Source organism: Diaporthe citri (assembly GCF_014595645.1).
Source record: "Diaporthe citri strain NFHF-8-4 chromosome Unknown scaffold_9, whole genome shotgun sequence".
In the NCBI taxonomy this organism is placed as follows: domain Eukaryota; kingdom Fungi; phylum Ascomycota; class Sordariomycetes; order Diaporthales; family Diaporthaceae; genus Diaporthe; species Diaporthe citri.
In genome coordinates, this window is record NW_025064854.1 from 1,976,161 (window position 1) to 1,990,321 (window position 14,161).

The 14,161-nt window shown below is 41.5% G+C and overlaps 4 protein-coding genes across 4 annotated transcripts; 3 read left to right on the forward strand and 1 right to left on the reverse strand.

The window, feature by feature from the left end:
- Nucleotides 1–4,758: 4,758 nt before the first annotated feature.
- On the reverse strand, nt 4,759–5,868 carry INS49_015653 (uncharacterized protein; the record flags this gene model as incomplete). The annotated part of the gene is made up of 1 exon (XM_043176332.1): nt 4,759–5,868. The coding sequence occupies one exon, from the start codon at nt 5,866–5,868 to the stop codon at nt 4,759–4,761; it is 1,110 nt and encodes a 369-aa protein (XP_043019787.1).
- A 699-nt stretch (nt 5,869–6,567) lies between these two features.
- Nucleotides 6,568–7,629, forward strand: INS49_015654 (uncharacterized protein; the record flags this gene model as incomplete). The annotated part of the gene is made up of 1 exon (XM_043176333.1): nt 6,568–7,629. One exon carries the CDS (start codon nt 6,568–6,570, stop codon nt 7,627–7,629), a length of 1,062 nt encoding a protein of 353 aa, XP_043019788.1.
- Nucleotides 7,630–8,248: 619 nt separating this feature from the next.
- Nucleotides 8,249–9,258, forward strand: INS49_015655 (uncharacterized protein; the record flags this gene model as incomplete). Its single annotated transcript, XM_043176334.1, has 2 exons — nt 8,249–8,543; nt 8,606–9,258. 2 exons carry the CDS (start codon nt 8,249–8,251, stop codon nt 9,256–9,258), a joined length of 948 nt encoding a protein of 315 aa, XP_043019789.1.
- A 3,649-nt stretch (nt 9,259–12,907) lies between these two features.
- Nucleotides 12,908–13,915, forward strand: INS49_015656 (uncharacterized protein; the record flags this gene model as incomplete). The annotated part of the gene is made up of 1 exon (XM_043176335.1): nt 12,908–13,915. One exon carries the CDS (start codon nt 12,908–12,910, stop codon nt 13,913–13,915), a length of 1,008 nt encoding a protein of 335 aa, XP_043019790.1.
- Nucleotides 13,916–14,161: the final 246 nt, after the last annotated feature.

The following is a 14,161-nucleotide window of genomic DNA, read 5'->3' on the forward strand; positions in this document are numbered from 1 at the left end:
ATTAAAAATACTTTTTAGCTTAAAGAAAGTATAAATACCCTTAATTAAAATTTACTTAGCTTATAAGTTATAATAAATAGCTTAAAAGGAAAAAAGGAAATCTTTTTATATTAAACTTTTTATTTTTAATTAAAAAAGGTTTATTAATAAAAATGCTATTATAAAAAAATATTTAAAGATAAAAGGATTATAATATTTTGCTTTAATTTTAACTTAACTTAATAGCTAATTAAAGTTAAAAGAATATTAAAAAAAGAAAAAAAGAAAAAGAAATTTAAGAAAAGAAAAAAAATTTATATATATAATGTTATTATAATAAGAAAAGGTAAGCAATGCTAATAATAAGCTACTTTATTATTAAAAAAAGTAATTTATTACTTTACTTTTAATTAAGATTAGTTTATTGCTTAAAAAGGATTACTTACTTTTAATTCTTTATTTATAAAGAAGTTATTTATCTTTTATTATAAAGGAATTTTAGCTAGGTAATTTATTTTAATTTATGCTTAATAAACTTATAAATTAAAAAGGGTATACTTTATAATTAATTATTATTTAAAAGAAATAAAAAATTATATGCCTTATTTACTTTAATTATTAGCAAAATAATAAACTAATGGCTTTTAATAATAATTTATAAGCTTTTTTATCACTCCTTTTTTTTAATTAATGCAATTATTTAACTTAAGGGCAGTAAGTTATTAGCTTTTATTACTTTAAATTTGCATATATTGCTATATTTATTTATTTATAGCTAAACTTTCTTCCTACCTTTCTTTCTTTTTCTTTTTATCTTTATATTATTATTAATTAAAAGTTAAAAATTAGCTATTACTTAGCTATTTTAATAAAAGATATACTTTTAATATATTAATCTTTTCCCTTACTTAATTTTTATTTAAGGATAAGTAATAATTATTTATAAAAGCTACTTAAAGCTATAATTAAGCATTAAATATTTCTTTTTTTTATTTTTAATCCTTTTTATCTTAATTACCTATATAGTAATTCTTAAGGGTGCAAGGCTCTTTTTATTATTATACTTTCCTTTTTTATTACTTAACTTTTATTATGCACTCTTTATTTTATTAGCTATTTTCTTTACTTCCTTTTCTTATAATTAAAAACTAAGATATCTTTTAATTAAAAAGGTAAAGTAAAGAAGTAATTTTAATTACTTTTATGCTATAAAGTATTTTAAAACCTTAATGCTTTAATTTTAATAATTAAACCTATTACTTTAAGAGAAAATAATCTTATATTAATAATTATATAATTTTCTTATTTTAATAACTTTAAAGATTTACTTAATAAAGCATTATAATTTTTAAATATTATAAATATATAAAATTAATAAAACTTTACTTAAAAAATAAATATTAACTTTTTTAAAAATTCTTTTAAAATAAAAATTATTATAAATAAAGTTTACTTAAATAATATTTAGCAAACTTAAATCCTTAATTATTTATTATTTTTTAATATAAAATAAATAATATTTAATAATAAGCTTATAAAGATAATATAAAAATACTTTTTAAATATTAACTTTTACTTTAAGCTAAGAAAATTAGCTAAATTAATAAATTTAATAAAATAGCATTAAACCTTTCTTATTCTTAATTTCTTTAATATAAAAGGAATGCTTTATAAATATAAAAAGTTAAGGATTTAATATATTATAGCTTTTATAATTTAATAGCTTTTTAATTTTTAAGATATTATATTTTTATTTAAAAAGCCTTTGCATTATAATTAATTTTTATTTATAAAATATTAATAATATAAATTAATAAAGAATTATAAATTTATTATTATGCTTATTTATATACTTAATTATTAAATAATAATAATTTTTAATAAAATTAATAATTATTACTTATTATAAAATAATTTTATATTAAGAGATAAAAATAATAAGATAAATAAAAATATTAAAGTACTTATTTATAAATATTTAATAACTACCTTAAAAAATAAAATATAAGATTTTAATAAGAAATTTATACTTAAATTAAGATAAATTAATAAAATATTTTATAAATAATATATTATTAAGTTTATTAAAAACTACTTTAAGGAAAATTAAGGAAAGAATAATTAAGAAATATAAAATTAAGCTAAAATTACTTTAATTAAAATTATATACCTTAAAATACTTAAAGCTATTATTAATATTATTATTTAAATATTTATTATTTAATTAAAGCTTAATAAGATTAATAAAGTTATTTAAATATTTATATTAATTTCTCTTATTAAAATTAATAATATAAAAGTAATTAAAGTAAGAAATAGGCTTTTATTATAAAGAAAAATTATTTAATAATATTTATTTAAATTATAATATATTAAGATTGCTATTAATTAAAAGAAAGATATAAAGGAAATAATACTTTTAATATAAATTAATTTAATAACTTAATTTTAAATATTTAATATATAATAAAGTATAAATTTTTATATAATTTAAAATTAATTAAGTATAATTTTAATTAAATAAGCTTTTAACTTAAATATTATGCTATAAGATATTTTAAAATTAATAAGAAATGCTTATTTTAATATATATAAAGATCTTTTTTATTTATTTTTTTTAATAATAAATATAAATAAAACTTAAAGTATATTAATTAACTTTAAGTAATTAAAATAATAATAAAGTTTAAAGTAATAATAAAGTTTATTTAAAAATAATTTAATAAGCTTATTAATAAGTTAATTAAATAATAAAATATAAAGCATAAAATTTAAAAATAAAAGCTTTATAAAAAGCAAAAGTAAAAATTAATAAAGCTTATATATTATACTTAATATAATAATTAAAAAAAAAAAAAAATTTATTTTTTATTTTATAAAGATATTTAAATCTTTAATAATTATACTTATATTAATTATTAAAATAAACTTTAATAATTAAAAAGATATAATTAATAAATATATTATTAAATAAATCTTAAGAATATTTAAAGCTTTTATAAAAAAATAAAAGCTATAATAAAATAAATAAGTAAGAAATTAAAAATAATAATAATAATTTAAATTATAATAAAGTAAATTTTAAAATTTAAAGGCTTAATTAAAGGTAATAAGGTTTTATTTTAGCAATCTTTATAATATTTATTATAAAGTACTTAAAAAGGAGTATATTAATAAGTATAAAGAAATGCAGGGAAAAATAATATTATATTAAATTTTAACTAATTATAAAAAACTAGCTCTTTTACTCTTTTAAATATTTTTTTAAAGAAATTAACTTTTCTCTTTTTTTATATATTTAATACTTTAATTAAGCTTTTCTTATTTTTAAGAATTTTTAAAATACTTACCTTTTTTCTTTTTCAACTCCCTTTTATTCCTATCTTCCCTTTTTATTATATTAAAGCTCTTCCTTAAGTTATCCTTAAGAGGATTTAGCAGAACCTATTCCCCATTATTTAAGTGGCTCATTTTTAATATATAATGCTTTTTAAACTACTTAATATTAACTTATGCTTACTTAAGCTTCTTAATAAGCTATTTAACCTTTTTATTATTATTAATATTATAAATCTTTAATTAATGCATTTAATTATTATTATTTAAAGGCTAATTATTATTAAATTAAATATTTAAGGCTTATATAATCTCCTTATTATTATAAATAAGGTTAATTTATTATTAAGCATTAATAATAACCTTAATTATATTATTAAAGTTACTTTAAGGCTGCTAAATAAAGCTATTTATATATTTTTTATTATAAAATAAGCTAATAAAAGTATTATTATTATTTATATTAAAATTTTAAATTAAGCAAGGTAAAGATTTTAGCTATTTAAGCTTATAATTGCCTTTGCTAGCCTTAAATAAAAAGGCTATTTTAATTATATAACTATATATATAGTTATAAGAGCTTATTAAGGAAAATATAAAAAGTAAAAATTTATAAAATAGTTAGCTATTATATATTCTTTATTGCCTTAATAAAGCTAAATAAAGTAATAAAGTATATTTAATAATATATATATCTTTATTTTTTATTAAAATTAAGTTATTTTTAATAAAAAAATTTAATAAGTATATATTTTAAGATATAAATTATTAATTATAATAAGCTATAAGTATTATAAAGAGGTGCGTATAAGTGTTATATAATATATTATTAAGGGTATTATAGGTTAAAAGGAATGAAAATAATATTAAGGTGTTAAGCATTCTTTTTTTGCTAAGAAAAGTAAGTTATTATATTGCTTCTATGTTTTAAGTAGCTAGCCCCCCTAAATTAATTTATATGTATTTATAGGGCTAATAATTAATTAAACATATATTATTGCATTATTAACTAGCTAGGAGTGTAATCTAATAGGTGTGTTTATAGGGGTGCAGGGGGTTTTTGGAAAGTCGGCGCTGTCGCGCACCATATAACGGTAGAGCGTTCGTTACGCTTTAGTGCACCGGGTTGTTCAGGCTCCGAGTATTCCCGGTCGTTAAGTCCAGGTGAATATAGACGGACTTGGTACCAGTATTGAGCACGGCCTACTATTTTCATGGCCGGAGGCTGGAACACACCAGAATACCTGGACCACATGATCCATCGCATGTTGACGCCCTGAACGCGAACAGGGTGCGATTCCAGCTATTCCAATCAGCCTCGAATCCATGGTTTCATGGTCACAATCGCCAGCAAAAGTTTTGAGCTTCCAGACTCAGCCCTCATTCCGGAGGTAAGATGAGCCACAGTCATCACTGCATTCTAGCTGAACAGTTCCGCATAATCTAAAACTCGGGAATCGTGGTCCCGGCGCCTCTTTTCTCAGCCAACGCCAGGATGGCATTCCCGGCAGCCAGATCCGTCATGCTGACCCCGACGCTCTTGTAGACCAGCAGCCCATCCTCAAGCCAGCGTACGAGGTCCGGATTGTCGGCCCGCCTCTTGAGGTCCTCGACCTCACCGACCTCGACAAGGTTCTCAGCCTTCAGCTTGCTCGCGACGACCTCGCCGGCGTGATCCGACGTCCCCTCGCGGTCGTCAACGAGCACCACGCCGCCGGAGCTCTCGGCCCACCGGAAGCCGAGGTCGGGGCGGGCGACGACATGCTGCAGCAGGGACGGGTCCAGCTCTATCATGTTCGGCTGCCACGAGCCGACGGCCGAGACGTAGGCTTGGCGCTCCCTTTTCTCGCCCGTGACATACTTTGACGGGAACAGCGGCGTCGTCGTGCCCACCGTGCAGAAGACGGCGTCGGCAACAGCCAGGCTGCTCTCGAGCCAGGCGTCGTAGTCCGGCCGCGAGGGGTCCACGTACTCCAGGGTCGCCGCCGACTTCCAGCGCTCGCTGTTCTCCCGGCCGAGCGTCTCGACCAGCTGCCTGCCGCGGTCGGCGGAGCGGTTCACCACGCTCACGGAGCGGATCTCGTCGCCGCGGAGCGCGAGGGCGAGGCGCAGGTGCCAGAGGGCCTGCTTCCCCGCGCCGAAGACGACGACGTTGTCGGTGCGGCGGCGCCACAGCCAGGGGATGAGGGCGCCCAGGGAGGTGCGGTAGCCCGTGACCTCCCCGGCGTTGAGCACGCCCGCGGGCAGGCCGTCCTGGTCGCAGAGCGCGATCATGCCGTGCAGGCCGCTGGCGGCGGCGGGGGACGAGGGCGAAGGGGAGACGATGACCTTGGCGCCGACGTTGCTGGCCGAGGTGAAGAGCCTGAACAGGCACCGCTGGCCCTCGGGCCGGTTCACGATCCCGGCGGGCGGCTGGTACTTGCGCTCCTGGGCCGTGGAGAAGTCGACCAGGCACTGCGCGAGCGTGTCGCGGAAGCCGAGGATGTCCGCCCGCGGGAGGTTGATCAGCATGTCGTGCACTGCACTGTCGCTGAGGACTCGGAAGCCGCCCATTGTCTCTTGTCTGTTTTCCCGTGCGGGACCGCTGGTCAAGTCGGAGACAGCAAGAGGGTGTGGTGTAGAATGAGACTGTTTACTGCGCGGCAGTGGCGTCTCGTGGCCAGGAGCGATTCGACTTTTCAACTCTTGGGCTAACATAAAATGTGCTCATATCCTTCCCGAGATGCACTCACTGGGAATGGTAATGTTTAATAATAATCGGGTTTGCATTTGACCCAATGGCCAACGGCGCTGAGCCCCGATAATTTGGTCGTCCTGATATTGAACTTGCCCCGAAAGACGGAGGAGTGCTACTGCCTGTCAGCCAGTGTCCCGGGGACGCATGCCAAGGCGCTACGGCACACCTGCATGCTAACCGGACCTGGGGCACGGGCAGGACTCGGTAGGTACTACAATTCAAAACATTGTTAATTCAACAAGCTAAAACATACTCTTCAAGTGTTAACAAAAGAATATAATTTGATACGGACTGAATATCACTACAACTCAAGAATGCCGGCCGGAAGACCACAACAACCCTGCAATTGGCTGTCCGGACATTGTATAGCCGTGCTGTCGCAGGCTTGCTGAAAGCACCCACTTGAGCAGAGCACCCAACAGCCATAGTCCTTACTACGTACAATCCTAAGGTGTCTTTGTCCTGATTGAATCCTTCTCCGTCCGAACAGATTTACCTTGATCCTACCTGAAACTATGACCTTTGGACGGACTTTTAACGTCGTCGGCGCCCACGTCGGCGGCGAGGTCTGCGACGTCGTCACAGGCGGGGTCCTCGACGTCCCGGGCAAGACCATGTTCGAGAAGATGATGTACTTCTGGCAAAACGAAGACCGTCTGCGCAACCTACTGCTGAACGAGCCGCGGGGCTCCTCTGCAATGTGCGCCAACCTGCTCCTCCCCCGCTGCAATCCGGAGGCCGATGCCGGGTTTATTATTATGGAGCATGAGGAGTATCCACCCATGTCCGGCGCCAACACCATCGCCGTGTCCACGGTACTTCTCGAGACCGGCATGGTGCCCATGAAGGAGCCGACCACCACGCTGAAACTGGATGCACCGGCAGGCCTGGTGACGGTAACGGCGGAGTGCGCCGGGGGAAAGGCCAGGTCGGTCGAGTTTCGTAACGTGCCGGCCTTTGTGTGGGCCCTAGACCTAGAAATCGACGTGCCGGGTTTCGACCACAAGGTCAAGGTCGACATCGCCTACGGAGGCATGTGGTACGTCCTGGTGGACGCCGCGTCGGCCGGCCTGGAGATCGAGAGCGCCAACGGCACCCGGCTGGTGGACGTGGGCGAGCGCATCAAGCGCGCCGTCCAGGCCCAGACCGACCCCGTGCACCCGGAGAACCCCGAGATCCGCGGCGTCAGCGTGCTCGAGTTCACGGCGCCCATGCTAAGGGCCGCTGACGAGGAGGACGGCGCCGACGGTGGCGGCAAGCTGGTGGCCACCAACACCGTCGTCGTGTCCCCGGGCCGCCTCGACCGCAGCCCCTGCGGGACGGGGACCTGCGCCCGGCTCGCCGTGCTGCACGCGCGGGGCCAGCTTGCCGTGGGCGGGTCGTTCCGGCACAGGAGCATCACCGGCGCCGAGTTCGTCGGGACGGTCTGCGCGGCGGCCAGGGTTGGGGGATATGATGCCATCATCCCCGCCGTCAGGGGCACTGCCTGGATCACGGCTTTTAAGCAAGTTGTGCTCCACCCCGAGGATCCGTTTCCAGAGGGGCTCAGGGTCGGCGACAAGTGGCACGTCAGCTAAGGATGCCAAAAATTCCGATCGTGCGAACAGGGGTGGGATCTTGAGATTATTAGGAAGACAATAAATATGGCTTGAATGGAAAGATTGACGAGTTTCTTTCGTTGTGATGACATGAACTGGCTTCTAAACATGCGACGTCTGCATTGAATAGATAATCGCCCTGCTTGAAGATCTTTTGGGAAGTATAATTTGAAGAGTTATTGGATGAGCGAGAATGTATGTTGTAAGGAGTTTTTAAACCTAAAAGGTGAGATGTGTATTGTGGTTAGGTTGGAATTAGAGCAGCTGGTAAGTCCCCTAGCTACCAGAAAGAGGAACAAGGGGAGAGAAACGAATGATCTGCAATAAACATTTGAGTCAAGTGGACAATCAGAAAAGCCGTGCGACCTCTGTTTTCAAGTGTCCGAATATCCCTTCTCTTTTTATCTACCCAGTCATTGCGGCTGAGTAAGTCTATTTGCTGACGCTGTACATGGGGTTGGGTTACAGACGAAATCCCTTTTGGTCCCTAGTGTGTCAGCGGCGCGTGACGGCACCTCAGCAAAGTCTGGGTCTTGTCATAAAACACGTCTCTCTCCAGTAGAAAACATATTCACCAAGGAAAATCTTCAAGCTGATTATGGCAGATCCCCAACCTCAAGTTGGCATGGAGCATGCTCAAGCCGACGTGGAGCAGGCTCCCGGCACGCAGTTGAGCGACGACGCAACCCGTCCGCCGTGGGCAGATGGCCAGTCTCACCCTCCCGAGCCTGCGACCGATATTCTTGCAGATAAAGTCATTGTCCTTAGCTTCCGAAATCTCCAATTGAAGCGGATTGGAGCACTTCAAGACAAGCTGATTGGACTTTCCATGGCGAGGGAGCCTTTGCTTCCTGATCATGCTGACCGGGTGGATGAGACTTTGAGGGCTTACGGTGGGTAACTATACACTGAACCTCCTGGGCCATCTTCAGATCTTTTTGCTCAATTTTACCAGCGCAGGCATTGAGAGACTACGAAACACTTTCAGTGAATGCACTGCCCACAATCCCTATCGGCGCTCGCTTGGTCGGCAGCATGGGAACTGCGGGTGAGGAGCGTGAAATCACAATCCCAAGGACGTTTGGTGACAGAGTCGCCAAGCTTGCTTTGAAAACGTTTCCCGGGCTAGAAGCATTCATGTTTTCTCTCGGAAGCCACAGAGCTATGTTAAGACTGCTCCCCGGAGACTCTAGGAACCCCTTGGAGTGGGAGCTTCTCACGAAGAGTTTTCGCATCGTGTCTCAACGACTCTCCGTCAATCTCGGCCCATCGTCAGCAGTCGACATGATGGAAGAGTCATGTGGAAAGCTAGGCTTCCGCGAGCTTGACCAGCAAGGGAGGTTACGCAGGGCAGAAAAGCAAGCTCTTACCCAACGAATCCTCATGGGTATATTCGGCGGGATTGCTCTGATATGCCCAGTCCTGGTCATGGTTCTTTATCCATCTCGAAATACCAATCTGGTCACTGTGTCGGTCGCAACGATTCTGTTTGCCTTTCTTTTGGCATTTGGGGCTTCCGATGGTACTGGTAAGGACGTTTTGGCCGCGACCGCCGCTTATACGGCTGTGCTGGTTGTGTTTTTCGGGACGAGTGGGAGCTCAACATAGAAGGCACTGCCATGGGCAAATTCTTGGCGCTTGCTTGCTTTGGTACTGTTTTGAAATTTGATATTCTATATTTCAACTCAGGGAATGAAGCGTACACACGGGTGGTTATCAAGTACACAAACCTTCGATCTATTTTGAATTTTGAGACTGGCGGAGGACCCATTGTTACACGTGCAACCGAGCAATCGGTCAGAAGCAGGAAATACCTGTCTTCGTTCAGAAGTTCATTCAAAATGTTGAAAATGGACGTGTTTCGCAAGCAAGAGCTCAGGGCTGGGCACCGCAACTCAGGACAAGCTCCGAGAGCATTGGGAGTGCTATGTCCGACATCTGTCCAAGCTGGGGCAGGAAAGCTAACGACAAGATCTTTGGCCGTGCTATTGAGTCTGTAAAAAAGCGCCTGCATCTAATTGGCGGCCGTTGATGAGACGGCGGCCATTGTCATCAAAGAGGCCCTTCCTTACCCAAGTTGCGATTGCGACGAACCCGGGGTTCGAGACGATCACAGTCCCTGCGGACGTACGAGACGATGAGTCGATCAAGTCGGTCATTTTGGAAAGAGTCAAGGCGTTTGGTAGACTCGATTACGTTGTCAATTTGTCAGTTGCGCTGGAGAAGGCTATTGGTAATAACGACACCAGAGTGGGATAGGGGAAGGGCATCGCGCAGCTCTGCCGGTGACATTTGCTTAGATCTTGGTCCAGTTTGTCTTCTCGTGTCAGTCAAGGGTGAGGTTGTATTTGTCAAAATCGGGTGTAACATCGGTCTAGTCCGGTTGCCAGCGCCGAACTTGAGTGGTTTTGCCCGTGGCCGAAGTCCGTGTCCGATGACCCGACCACCTAGGGGACTTGGCCATTTATAGGGGAATATCAAACAGTTTCGACAAGAAATATTTACAGCGTATCTCTCTACCTACTAATGACAATCATAAGACACCTTACAATTGCAATGATCCTTGGCACTCAGATAAAGGGCAATCTCAGATCTTTCGTATAAATATAATGTATATTACTAAGTCCATATACCCACTCAAGTACCACCCCCCTCTTGTACATAAGGCGACGTATTACAGGCAGTCTATATGGTCTGTTCAGCTTCTTTGTTTCATTGGACCTGGCGAGTTGGAAAGAGTGTTTTTAGACCTTCGGCAATGGATTGAGATTCGATCACTGGTGCGAGTGAGTGTGCTTGAGGGGGGTGGTACTTGAGTGGGCACGTGGACTTACAGGGGCTATTGAAATGCCCTAGGAGGGAACTTCAAGTTCATTTAATCTGAATATTATCGGGGAAGATAGCACCAAGAATGCCAAGATTTCGGTTTTCGGACGAAAATCAAGAGCGAGAAAGTAATGCCCACAATACAGATGACAAACCAACTGCTCATAGCAGCGGAGCGCCGCGTCTTGGAAAGCCAGTATGCGCCATAGATGGGCCGTCATCAGGATGGAGAAAGACCAAGACGCCAACGCACGCTTGCCTCAGCCGAACATTAAAGTGAGGACTAATGCTGATGCATCTTCTCCCAAAAAGAGCGTCAATGAATTGCTGAAGGAGATGAGAATGAAGGACTGAGAAATCTCGACGTGTCTCATTGGCCCATAGTTGCAACGAAGTCAATATTAGGATGCTAGTATCCTACAGATTGACGAAAATGTTCAAATCTGTGAGCAACCTGTGTGAATATTTTTGGATGATGTCATGATGCCGTGGTAGAACACCAAGCGAATACGCATGAAGAGTTCCTTACACTAGTGGGAAGAAGACATAGAAACAGCATTTTTCGAGACAATCTCAGAACTAGGATATCCAGGCATCAAATCAGCGGGACGGACTCGGCACCGAAAGCCTTCCTGCTTACGCAAGCTCCAACTGGTCATGCAATCGAGTATCGTGTAATGCGAGTGAGATCGGCATTGATGTGTGGAAAATAAGGCGTTGCATTCAAGGAAGATGCTTTCATCTCCAATACAGCTGGCCAATCCACCTCCTCAGCCCCTAGTTAACCTAGCCACATCACTCTGTCAATTTGCTCCCACGTTCTCACTCAGTCATCTCCGTTCCAATTCCAAGCCATGAAAGTGCTATTTAACTAGAGTCGACGAACAAGCACAAAGAGGTTGTTTTGGGCGGCTGCAGCCCATCCCGCTGGTTTCACAGTAAAATAGCACTGCGTTATCCGTTGACGCAGAAATCATGAGCCTCGCAGCCGTGAGTTCCCCTCTCAAGCTCCTGGCGCCAGATCTCTTCTCCTAGCGATGAGGCATCAGCCGTACCTAGCAGTCGGTCGAACCTGGACGAGGCTAAGAAAAACACAACAGTCAAGCATCATCCTCTTCGTCCTCGCCGTCTTCCTCCCGCCGGCCGCGGTCTTGATCGCAAGGGGTTGCGGTGCGCACTTCTGCCTCAACATACTTCTCACCCTGCTCGCGTGGCTGCCCGGTCTGCTGCACGCGTGGTATGTAGTCGCTAGGCAGGACAGGATCGAGAGGATGCGGAGGTATGAGGGTTATTATGGTATGCAACGACGGCGGCCAGCCTATCGTTGATTTTCTCTGACAGGAGATCTTGCAGGTCGGTGAGAGCAGCGTCGAAGGTTCGTGTTTGGGACTAATGTAAGCTGGGCGGTAGTATGTACCATTAAGAGCCTATCAACTGGATGCCCCGGTTTGGGGGGGGGGAGGGGGGGATTGTTTGTGTTACGCAATGGGGCCAATCTCCGGCATTGAATCAAAATTAAGAACTCATAGCGAGATACTAGCAAATTGCTCTACACTTGAGAAGGATTCGCGATCACTCCATAACCCAGAATGATCGGATGAAGCAAATTTACATCATCTTCTCAGAACCATCGCAACAACCAGCCGAATTCCACGCAGCTCATGGAACTCTTGAGAAGCGGGTGGACGGTGACCCCGATAATCTTGAGGCGAAGGCATCAACGGTGACTCGCGGTCTCTCTGGAAAGGTCCCTCCGGTTCTACAGGCATGTTTGGGGGCTCTGAGGACCGAATCCGGATAACTAGTTTGTAGTACTTAAGTCGCTCGGGTTGGCTGGGGGTATCGCCAAGATGTGACACAGAGACAGTGAAACGCAGGGGAGATAGGGTGTGAGGTAATTAAAAGGTGCTTCGTTCGACGTCCTCTGGGTGATGGTTGGTGAACTTTTTATTCCTGTTAGCCTTACCGCCTTGTCTGTCACCAGCTGATGGCGTTATTTTCAGCTTGACGCTGTGCTACCAGAGTACATTCCCAGTTTCGTATGAAAATACCTTCACAAATTAGAACAGGAATTGCGTCACCCAATGATCGGCTACAACGCTCCTCACGCCTCACAGCATTCAGACATCTGGGGTCGAAATCTGAGGTTTGTTCCTCGTGGTCAGGCTGACCTGAAAAGACCTGCCAATCAGATGAAAAGACATGTTCCATCTCACATATTGCGAAAAGCTCTTCTGGGGGCTATTCCTGGGGCTGCTCTGGGGGCTATGCTGTGGGATACTAAAAGACTGTATCTTCTGGCCAAAACTCTACATTGTTTTCTGTCTCCTCGTTTCGCTTTCTGACTAGAATCCTCTCTACGTTTACGAAACTGATCCTCCAGTACATCATCTTCTGGCCCACAAATTCTCACACCAGACGTGACGTAATCATGGCTTCTTTACAGCAGCCTGTACTGTCAGAAGGTCCCGCGGCGGCAGTCTGGAGGTCTCCTGGTGGCTTCCAACACGATAGTCAAACTCTTGATCTAGATCAGAGCTCTACCCTCCAGACCCAGGGACCATCGAAAACGAGCGGCGATGCTGAGCCGTCGAGTCTTGCACCCCAGGCAGTCTCTTCTACCGACAAAAATCGGCAGGGTGTGTGCGAGCACGGTGACCGAATCTCAGAAAATGTCTCACAGGATAGTGAGAATCAGGCTGACGGGCCGCAACAAATGTTGGGTCCCGGTTCTCCAGCTCTCGAAACAGCCAGTCAGTCATCGCCGAACTCAAGCCACACAGCACTCGCCGAAGGGGCTCAACCTATCGAACAACCATCTCCATCCGGTCCGTCGGGAGCGAACTCGACCGTTTCTGGTTCAGTGTGCCTTGCGCAGGATCAAGACGAAGAAAAGCTTATACCAAGGCCACCCATCTCCGAATCGCTTGGTCTCTGGACCTGTACAATTATCGCAGGTGGAACTGCCATCACTCTAGCAGTCCTTGGCTTCTTGATCTTCCTATGGTCGGGAGAAGGGCTGGCCGGTGGAGAGGGTGCCACTTATATCTGGAGGAAGATCATGCTCAGCGAGTCGTGGCCTGCGCAAACGGTCACGATTTGTTCCCTGGTATTGCGAACTGTCGCGGCAGCACAGGCTGCGGTGTGCACGTCTCTGGTCGCTGCTCTGCTACTCGAACGACGTCGACTGCCGTTGTCCAAGGTCGTTCCGGTCTCTATCAAGAGAGGTGTCAACGACGGCCCGTTCAGCCTGGTCCGCGAAGTCTTCTCGAGGAGATATCTGCAGCCAGTCTTATCTGTGGAGATGGTCCTGGTCCTGTTTTCCACAATGGTGACCTTTGGCATCCAGTTCACCTCCACCACTCTTGTCCGGGTTCAATACAACGACACTCGTACAATTTCCCCAACAACTGCATCACAGAGTCATGTTCTCCTCTGAAGCGGCCCTGAACGCGATCGAAATCGGATCATTCTCTCAATTCCCATCTTCCTATGCCTCATTTGGTGAATTGGAATCATTCGAAACACCCGATCCTGGTCCAGGCGGCGTTTCAGATACAGGTGTAAAGCTTCGCTCATTTGTACCTTTCCAGGAGCAACAGCGTTTGAAACTTCGCGCCGACAGAGGCTTTGAAAGATTGGGCACTATGTTCATCTTTTCGGCGCTTTGACGAAGGCAGTCAAA